The following is an 11,241-nucleotide window of genomic DNA, read 5'->3' as shown; positions in this document are numbered from 1 at the left end:
CTATTATTTGAATTTGAAAAGAAATGTTAAAATATAATTAAGATTAAAATTAGTTAACATTAATTATAATTATTTAGCATTTATTGTAAAATATTACGTTTTAATTGTCTTAATTATTCTAGCACAGTAGCTAGGGCTGCACGCGGATCGGATCGGATCGGATATGGCCAAAATTTTGATCCGATCTGCACTAAAATCATCAGATCCAATATCCGCAGTTTTTTAGGTTGGATCCGATCCGATCCGATCCGTACATTTACGGATCGGATCAGATCGGATATCGGATATATCCGCAAAACACAAAAATATTTTTAAAAGCTTATTTTTATTAAAAAATATCAATAAAATTCATTTTTTCTATTCTTCTATATATTTTTACTCTCAAAATAATATTAAACATACTTTTCTTAAATAATAAATTAAAATAATACAACATATATGATAATTATTAGTTGAAATAAAACATAAAAAGAATATTTATTTATTTATTTCTTTATTTTTGCGGATACGCGGATATGCGGATCGGATATGCGGATACCAACACAAAATCTGCAATTCGATCCGATTAGTGTGCGGATTCAATCCGATCCGATCCGAAAGCTTTGCAGATCTGATCAATATCCGCAATTTTCGGATCAGATTCGGATAAATACCGTAGATATGCGGATCGAATCCGATGCATGAACAACCCTAACAGTAGCACCTACTTATACCCTGCATGTACGTTTTATCACTCTTCACTCACTCAATAATACACCTATATACCCTAGCATTCCTCATACTCTTGCCATGGGCACGGAAACGGTGCTGTCAATCCCACTGAAGAAGACTGATCTGGTGGAGCTGTACCTGCCGTTACGTAAGTTGGTAGCCTCAAAATACTCGGAGAGTGATGCACAAAAAGTTGAAAGCGTTTTGGAAACCTTAAACAAATGCCGCAGGGACATGGTGGAGCGTAGAGGGGACCTCTCCCTTCCGATGCAACGTGACTGCCTCATCCACTACTTCAAATGCCTTTCCATGGTTGAGCCACTCTTCTCCTCTCTCTCCTCCGACGCCGACCCTATCATCTTTGTCTGGTACGACGCCTTGAACCCTGAGCATGAGAATGGGGTCTCCTCACAGCGCAACGGCATCCAGTTGGAGAAGGCCGCTGTTGTCTTCAACCTTGGAGCCATCTGCAGCCAGATTGCTGCCTCTTGCGACCTTACCACCGCCCTTGGCCGTCACCTTGCAATGGAAGCCTTTAAAGTTGCCGCCAATTTCTTCTTCCAACTCTGGAAGGTTTTCGCCAAGTACGTGGTCTCCCCCACCCTCGATTTGACTCTTGTCTTCGTGGAGTTTCTGCACGTCCTCTTCGCCGCTCAGGCTTCCGAACTCGAATTACAGCAACAACTCAGCAACAACGACGCCAGTTACGCTCTCCAACAACACCGATGTGCGCTATCATTTTCATCGGTCAGTCTTCACTTTTATATTTGGAGAAGTCTAGGCCAGCACTTAACCATCAAAAGAAAGAAAAATGAGTAATTTCTCTACGCATCGGTCAAATCTTGTGGTCTTGATCACGATGGAGAATGCGTCACTGAGATATTAGTTAGAGGGATTTGCGGGAATCCCAACCTACAACAGATATACGTTGACCTCATCCTCTCTGAGTGCAATCCTTTCAAGATTGTCAAGGATGGAAAGCTGGTGGCTTACCCATGGGACATGCCTCCTCCTTATCCAATAAATTCGGCAATCCTCTCATCTTCTTTGTTTTCGCGGTTTTCATATATTCTTGCAATCCTTCCTTTGAAGAAGAGTGAGCCCTTGAATCTCTATGAGTCCCTACGCAATTACTTTGTCCTCAAATACTCTGAGAGCGTGGCAAAGAGAGTAGAAGGCTTTCTAGAAATGCTACACAAATTGCGCAATGAGCCTTTATTTCAAATACCTTTGCATGATTGAGCCTTTCTTCCCTATGAATGCCACACCCAACCCACCTATCTTTGTTTGGTACAATGTCATCATCCCGCAACAGGACTCTTCTCAGCATAACATCCATTTGGAGAAGGCCTCTGTTCTCTTCAACCTGGCAGCCCTCTGCACCCACATTGCTCTCTCCTGCGATCTCACCACCATCCAAGGCCATCGCCTTGCCATGGAAGCCTTAAATGATGCTTCAAATTGGTTCTCTCTGCTGAGGTTTGAGTCTAAGAAGGCATCTGGCACGAGTGACTTGTCAGAATCTTACGCCATTATGATGGCAAATCATATTCTCGGCTTCAAAGAGGACTTTCCTCGTCATCCCCAATCTGATGAATCATCAGTACCTGGATATCCTGTATGTATAATCATCTACCTTTTCAGTTGATCTTTTCTTGGTACAATTGATTGATGTCAGTCTTTATTTGTTAAATTGTTTGATTGAGATGATGCAGGCTTCAGCTTATGTTCAATCCTCAACACCTCAATATGTTGAAACAAGTCCGAGTGATGTAAGTCATGTAACTGAACAATTTCTTTTAGGGTATTGCAAGTCTCACGCCCTGCTTCAAGAGGTGTGTCAACCACTATGCTTGGACCTTCTCTCTGAGGCTAGCCCTGTCAAGATTAAGGATGGAAATCTTGTGGCCAATGCAACCTTAGAGGCACTGCATTTGGCATTGGAGAACATGAGCTTGCAGGAGACACCGCAGTAACGTTACCTTAGAGAAAAACTAAACAAGATTTAGGAATGAACTTGTTTTCTTTTTTAAATTTGATGTTGGAACTTTGTTTGTTGATGCTACAATACTTTGTGTGATTTTGTTTGTTGATGTATGAATATATTCCTTCTTATTTATCACCAATTTATAGTGATTTGTATGCCACTTTCTGCATCAATCTTATATTGAAGATGATTTGCGTGGCATTTTCTCCACACAAGGAATATTGAATTGAAAAAATAAGATAATTTGTACTATAACAATTTTGAAAACAATTTTATTTCTGTCACATTACTACTTACTGATTTAACTACATATTCTCTGTTTTTTAAAGCATTTTGGATATTTTGTACACCTATCTTTTGATCAAAGTTGGCAGTTGGAAGCTTATCTAACTCACTTTGATATATAAAGAAGAGCAACACCACCACCTGTGCAGAACATAATATGTGGTTATGTCAGGTCCCTATTAGGATGTGAAACTGAGTATACAATTGCAAGTGCTAATAACTTACCAGGTACTATACGGCAGCCTTGGTTGCATTCAAGGCATCTGTCACTCTATCCTTCTTACCAACATCAGCCTCAGTGAAGAACCTTAACATATTAGCTTCCGTGGATGCACATTTTAAAAAATTGTTACTCTAAATCTTTTTAGTCAATCAGTGAATACAATATAGACAATCTTTAAAAGTAAATTTGTTTTGTTAACTCCTTTCTTAGTAAAACTAAAATATATTGAGTTGAAAAAAATTTCTAGGTACAGTCATCTATATGTATAAACAAATAAAAAAAGGAATTGTCAGATGCAAATACTAATTCTAGTTCCGTTCATGAAATACATTTTATTCAAAATTACCATCACAAATTACAAATCACTAAGAAGGAACAATTTTTGGGTCAAATAACATTGCAGAAGTGAAGAATATGATACCCCATTATTTGAAAAGTTTGGAAAGCGCAAAACGCACAAAGTACCAAAGAGGCCAGTTTTTGAAAAGAAAAAATGAGAGGTGAGAATTAGCTAATACAAAAAATGTGATGGAGATGGAGAGTGAAGATGTACCCGAGGAACTTAACCTTGGTTCTTTCCTTTCACAACCTGCATATTTCAGCATCAATCAATAATAAAAATTTTGGCATATTCAAGGTTTCTACTTTCAAATGCAAAGGGATTTTTCTCTTTAAACATACTTGGGTATGTAAAAAATCACAATCCACATGCCTGAATTTACTTTATTGTTGTAGGAAACAGAAACAAAACATACAAAAGCAAGACTTATGGGGCATTCTATTTCATTATATCCTCCAAATATTAAAATACTGCATGGAACAAACACAAAATACATGCATGAGTTATAATACCATGTCATGATACCATTCATCCCAGAAACTTACGCTGATGGGAAAAGGTAACATTAATGGTTATATCTCTAATACTCCCTAAACCTCCATTGCTCCCTATTTCTAGCAAAATTGATTTTGATATCAACTTGGGATACAAATAATAGCATTAATTTTAAAATGCTAAACCGTTAGCAAAAATGTCATTTAACAAAGACGAGATTGCTTGTCCACTCAAATGTATATTGGTCAATAGAGTATTGTTACATTGGATATGAAAACAATTCATTATATGATTAATTTTTTTCTTTTGGGAAATTTTGTTATAGTCTCTGAGATAGAAGTCTAAGCACACATATTATGGAATGTAATGTTATGACGTCCGAAATTCCAGATAAAAAATAAAATGGAAGCAGATACAAGTAAAACTGTCTATTAGAGTCCTCTTTAGTCATTCTAAAAAATGAGTATTGCATAAATTTGTTAACCTTAATATCAGTTTTAGATTTTAATTCAATTCATATATGTTAAACGTTGGAACTCCATAGTCTCTCTCTCTCTCTCTAGAATTTTTTTTCCTTCTGTTTTAAACTTTTATACCACTGCCTTTTAGTTCCACCATGATGCAATTGATGCATTCTACAAGAAAAATAGATGAACCAATTTCTTATGGACACATTACTTATTTTGGAAGTTTGAAATCATAGTGTGTTTATTAGGCTGGGTTTGTTTACAGTGACGGGACACTAATACAAAATTGTATTTGATAGATGAGACTTGGATAAAGATACTGTGTCTAGAGACACTAAATTAGTGTATTTTGTTTCCATCTTGACAGGGATACAGAGACACTAACAAGGGACACAACTTAATTTTTATTTTTTGTTTCATTATTCTTATTAATTTTTCATAATTATATTTTTTATTATTATATTTTTCTTCTCAAATTCTTTAAATGAAAAAAATGAAAATAAATTAGATTACCTAGGACTGCACATGGATCGAATAATATCTGCATATTCGCTCTAATTATCCGCATCCGATCCGAATTTTACGGATATTATCCGATCCGCACTATGGTAGGATCGGATTGGATCCGATCCGCAAATCCGCAAATCCGTACGTCTCATATAAATAGCATAATTTAAGAAAGTAAACCCTAATGTGATATGAATTTTAGTGTGTTGTTTTATGAATTCTATGATATCTTGTTTTTAATTTTTTATGTTGTACTTTAATTTAGAATAATTAAACTTAGATCTTGTGTTATTATTTTTCTTTTGTTATTTAAGAGAACTTTTATTGATAATATTTTAGGAGTAAATAGACTTAAATAAGTGAAAAAATAGATTTTCTAGAGCCAAGAAGGGCCTTAAAACAAATCTTTTGAATTATGCGAATATACTCGATATCCGATCCGATCCGCAAGTTTGCGGATCGGATCCAACTTTAAAAAATGCGGATATCGTATCCGATCCGATGAGTGCAGTGCGGATCGGATAGAATTATAAGCTATATCCGATCCGATCCAATCCATGTGCAGCTCTAAAATTACCATAATTTGTTCTACTTTACTACCAAACAGAATATAAGGACACTAAATTTTGTGTTTTTGTCCTTCATATTTTGTTCTTAATGTCTTATCTTATCCTATTCTCAAAAACAAACGCAGCCTTAAGGCTGTTGTAATTAGATGTTGGTAGCTTCCATTCTTTCCCCAAATTGTTGCTGAGTGAAGGTGAAATGGACTTTGGTGACTGCTAATAAAGTGTTTCCTATGAATGAAGTACAGAGAGCATAAGAGGCAAATTAATGGTCCTATTTTACGTGTTCAAGGACCAGCAATTTTATTTTTTGTTTTAATTTGTTACTTACATTTTGTATGTATCTCTAGTTTTCTATGTTCGCTGAGAATTTCCAAGAGTCAGACATCACTCAATCAATGAGAATTTCATTTGGAAATAGAATCATAGAATAGTAACCAAGAGTACTAGCAAAAGAAGAATAAATAATCTACAGAGATTTTATGTCAACTTTACATATAAGACAAGTAGTTTAATTTTAACGAGGGTTAACAATATTATTCTGGATAACCTTTTTCTTGTATTAATGCCTTTGAATATAGACAAACCGTAATATTTTTTTTTTCTCTTTAAGTGGTGCAATCCTTTTTCTAAATTTGTTATGCTTTCATCAATATCTCTTCAAAAATAACATAAAAATAACTATTACCATAGTTTTTTCTAAATAGTTAAATAAAATTTTAGTTGACCTAATAATAGCAATAAAATAACATAAAAATATCAACAATATTTAATGTGTGTGTGAGAGTGATCAAACAGTGTAAATTTTATCTTGTAATTTATTATTTGTACATTTAAATTTGAGGATACAAAATGAAATAGATAAAATTAAATGAGAATCATAATTTAATTAATAATGGTAAATAAAAATAAATAAATAAAAATACCAACTCTTGAAAAGGCACTGAATTCCTTTTGTAATAAGTGAGTAGTAGTAACATTAAATATTACATAGGTTAATTACGATTTTAGTCTTTAAAATATTTGCCAAAATTTTTTTTGTTCTTAATTTTTTTTGCATTTAAAATCGTCATTTTTACTTAAATATTAAAATTTTGGACCAAATTAAATATTAAAATTTTGGACCAAATTACCCATAACAAAAAATTTATAAAATAAAAAAAATAAGAGAAACTGCGAAGGAAAAAGGGAAAAAAAAAGAAGCTGTACAGGATTCACCTCTGCCTTCGCTTTCGACGCCATTTTTATACTATTTTGGCCCCTAAAGTAAGGACGATTTTAAAACCAAGTTAAACTTTAGGGACGATTTTGTATAAAAAAAAAGGTTCGGAACAAATAAAATTTTCGACTTATACCTTAAGAACCAAAATCTTACTTAATCCATATTATATAGACCAAGTTGAAATTCTCGAAAACTAACTGCACCTGAGTTTTCACCTTAAATATTACATCGACCAAGCTTAAATTCTCGGAAGTAGACACTAACAAAATAATTTAGTATTCAAAAGTAAAATCAAAGCCCAATGTTTCCTATGATCAAATAGAGAGAAAATGGACAAAATCTTTCTCCAAGTAAGATTGGAAAATTCCATATTCCTTACCACCTTAGCAAGAGCCATACACATGAATTGTCTAAGAAGCATTATTATGCAATGAATGAATGCATGTTCATCAGTAACAATGTTAATGGTGACCCACCATGCTTCTACTTCCCAAATCAATCAACCTCTGATGCAATTGGTTGTTGGGGGTAACCTATGCGACACTTCTTGTGATCAGGAGTTAGGAACCGACCTTTTCAACATCATAAGGAACTAGGATATTTTCTATATTCAATTTGCTTCATTTCATATATAATTTCATATTCCATCATATATTCATATATAGGGCATATGTGAATTATTATTTCTTTATTTATTTATTCATATTTCAACACTTTATTATACATACTGAGTTTAGTAGCCAGGGAAAAACAAAACTCAATACCTTCACAAATTAAAAGGAGTAAATAATTAACTTGATTTCTCAAATTTTATGTGGAAGTCAAATTGATCTTTCAATTTAACTAATATCCATTGTATTAGTGTCTAACTTATTTTTCTTTGTTTTTTAGACCATCTCCAGTAGGGAACTCATTTCAGTTTCTATTTATGACTCATCTGTCATAAAAAGTGATTCCATATTAGATTTTGCATCATAACCAATAAATAGGAACTCAATGAATCTCTCTCTTCTCTATTAGAAGGAACTAACTTTAATTTCTATTGTGGTCCCACCTAATTAATTAATTAAGTAATTAAAATTAATATGATTATTATTTTTTTATAATAATATTATTTAAATTTATAAATTCAAAATAATTCAATATTATAAAATATTAAAATAAATAACTTAAATTTGATTAGTATTTTAAATTTTATAAATAAAAATAAATAATCCAACTAAAAATTATTTTATAATATATAAAAATTAAATTTATTTTTTATGTAAAATAAATTTAATTAATTATGCAATTAATAAATTTAATTAATTATGATTTAATATAATAATATAAATAATATTTGATATTAATTTAATATAATTATTTATATTAATTATAATTAAATATAACTAATTATTAAATAATTAATATAAATAATTAATTAAATAGATATATAAGTATTTAATATATATATTTAATATATTTTTTATTTAATATATATTTTTTATTAACAACCAATAAAATCATGCCATGTGGTAACTGGTAAATGACTCATTTCAGTCTCTATTTATGGCTCATTTCAGTCCCTATTTATGACTCACCTTCACCTGTCATAAAAAGTGACTCCACATCAGATTTTGCATCATAACTAATAAATAGGAACTATTTATTGGTTGTTGCAAGTCCCTGCTTAGAGGGACTCTCAACCTTGATCCCATGAAGAGTCCTCCTCACTCCAACACTCCAATGATAATTGAGTCCCCATATGTCAGAAGAGAAGTTCTATTTTTTAGCATTGAAATTACTCTTAGCACCGTTTTTTCATCATTCACCATCAACATCGTAAACAACGTCTTTTTATAGAAAGGAGAACAAATGACAATATAACATCAATGTTTATACATAAACGGTCATTTTCGAAAAACAACAAAAAACTGTCAGAACTTATTTTATTTAGTATTCATTAATTATTGTAATAATTAATAAATATTAAATAACGAAATGGACCCTTCTTTTGCACTTTTATGGTGGAAACTCAAGTGCAGTTAACTTCACATCAAGTTAATAACTGAAAATCGTTAGATGATTTGACTGATTTGATTAAATTTTTATCTAATGACTTTCAACTATCAACTTCGCGTGAAATCGACTGCACCTAAGTTTTTTCCACTTTCATACATTGGATGATTGTAATGTTTGTGTATGAAATGGGACTTCCCCCCCCTTCCTGATTTCTTGAATAAAAAACAAGACAATGCAAGAATTATAAGGCAGCCACGTGAATAGAAAACTCAGTTAAAAAGGATAAAGGGTGAGGAATGGTCAATTCTAGAGTTTGGAAGCCACCCCTTTAAGGGGGGAAATTAAAGTAGCCTACTACTATTTCACACAGTTATGTTATTTGGATATAAGTCTAGAAGATGCCAAAGCACCTTTCGGTTTTCTTTCCTTTACATCAAAAAACTGTTTTGGGTTTTGGCATAATCAAATAATGTTAGAACAATAAGGCTTTGAGCACAGTGATATAGACATATATTTAATTAAAGAGAGCAAACTTGGGTTTAGTAAAAAATATTATCTTAAAACCACTTCACTTAAAAAAAACAATAACCATGCTATTTAGTTGGTTCCCTATCATGGGGATTATTTGTGCTTCCAATTATGGGGAGTTGAAGTCTACACTAAGTAGTTTGTATGTTAGAGATTTGTTAAGGTCTAACTTTTAGATTAAACCTAAAATAGTAGTTAGAGTCCAAAAGCATCTCTCTTTTAGAAATATGTCGATCCATAAAGAATATAATCGTGATCATATCATAAAGATTATTTGTACTCTTAATTTTTTGAAAAAACTGACTAAAAAAGTTTTCAAAAATATATTTGTACACCAAAATCAACCACTAATATATTTGTGTATAATTCATGTATGGTTTAATTTATTTTCAATATGTATTTATATTTTAACATATATTTTATAGATTTTAGTGACTGATTTTGATGTATATATAATATAGTCCAAAAATTTTAATAAAAACCTGCTGACTTATCTATAAATGATGTAGTTATGATTATATTCACGTAAAATCCTACATATATCCAATATGAACTTAGCTATATATATTTTGCGTATATTCCACTTCAAATACTACAAATAAAAATTTAACACACATTCAAAATATGTTACTTACTCTTAATCTTTATATATCTTAGATTAAAACAAACTTACGTCAAAATTGAGATAATATTCAATTTGGTCCTTAAATTTGCATGCGAGTCTCAATTTAGTTTCTAACTTTCAATTATTTTTATTTATTTCCCAAACTTTGCGAACATAACTCATGTTAATCTTTAAAACAATTTTTAACATACAAACGTTAACGGACCATTATCGTGACGACCGGATGTCATATTAAACTTTGTAAAATGATGTCATTTTAGTTTTGGTAAAATTTTACCTAACAAAATAAGGGATATGATGCCGTTTTTTAGCTATTTGAATGCCAAAACTAAAACGGTATCATTTTACAAGTTTCAACGTGACTGTTTATATCAACGTTTTATTAACATTTTTGTACTGAAAATCGTCTTAGGAATTAATGTGAGGCACGTTTATAAAATTTAGAGATTAAATAGAGACAATTGAAATTTTAGGGAATAAATTGAGATTCGCGTATAAGTTCAAGAATCAAATTGAATATTAACTCGTCAAAATTTTTTACAAAGTAGATAAAAATTTAACAAATAATAAAAAAAAAATTTTTACCACCTTTTTAGGCTCTCTATTTGGCTTGGCGTTACTCTGCTCTCTCAACTTACTGCTTTGCTTTGAGCTGAAAATTAAAGACATATTCAAGTTTGTTTCAATAATTGATGAGACAGCTGCCAACAACATGTATATGGCAAAGCTGCAACCAAATTATGAAATACAAGATATATAAGTAAATAAAAAATCCCCACCATCATTATATTTGCATTGATATCGTAAGGTAGATGGGAGAAAATGCTGAGAGGTATGTTCATAGGTTTGGCAAATGTTTCAATAAAGATGAAAATTATTAGTTCAGGAGTGGAAAGTGGCATGATTAGTATTTAGCTTTTAGAGGTACTATTTCAACATTCATTTTGAAGACAAGCCATGAGCCACTTTCTTTCTTTTTTTCTTTTCTATATTTCTTGCCTTCAACTTACCTATGGTCTTTTAGGAATAATATTGGGACAAGTATAAGGAAGTAATAATACTAAACTAATATGAATTTTAGATATGTAGTTTTCAAATTTTGGAAATATAATTTTTTTTAACTTTTGAATAAACAAATTTTTTTTTAGCTAATTTTTATCGGTTTTTAAAGTAAAATTTTGTTAGAAATGATATTTAAATCTATTTGTGGTAAACCAAATTATGAATAGAAAAGAAATACAAGCTTAGTTTTGATGAGAAAAAAAATTTTCTTCTTTCTAAAAT

General features: G+C 31.4%; 1 protein-coding gene across 1 annotated transcript; it reads left to right on the top strand.

The window, feature by feature from the left end:
• LOC107621915 lies at positions 1,885-2,982 on the top strand. Its single transcript, XM_016323882.2, has 2 exons — positions 1,885-2,329; positions 2,427-2,982. The coding sequence occupies exons 1-2, from the start codon at positions 1,919-1,921 to the stop codon at positions 2,685-2,687; spliced, it is 672 nt and encodes a 223-aa protein (XP_016179368.2). The 5' UTR covers positions 1,885-1,918; the 3' UTR covers positions 2,688-2,982.

The sequence above is a fragment of the Arachis ipaensis genome, chromosome B10, assembly GCF_000816755.2.
Source record: "Arachis ipaensis cultivar K30076 chromosome B10, Araip1.1, whole genome shotgun sequence".
NCBI lineage: Eukaryota > Viridiplantae > Streptophyta > Magnoliopsida > Fabales > Fabaceae > Arachis > Arachis ipaensis.
This window is presented reverse-complemented; position numbering and strand designations above follow the sequence as displayed.

What these genes read in the sequence shown, in the direction of transcription:
- LOC107621915 (XM_016323882.2), top strand. Translation starts at nt 1,919, where the DNA reads ATGAGCCTTTATTTCAAATACCTTTGCATGATTGAGCCTTTCTTCCCT. An exon ending in CATCAGTACCTGGATATCCT is followed by an intron (nt 2,330 to 2,426) that starts GTATGTATAATC and finishes GAGATGATGCAG; the next exon opens with GCTTCAGCTTATGTTCAATC.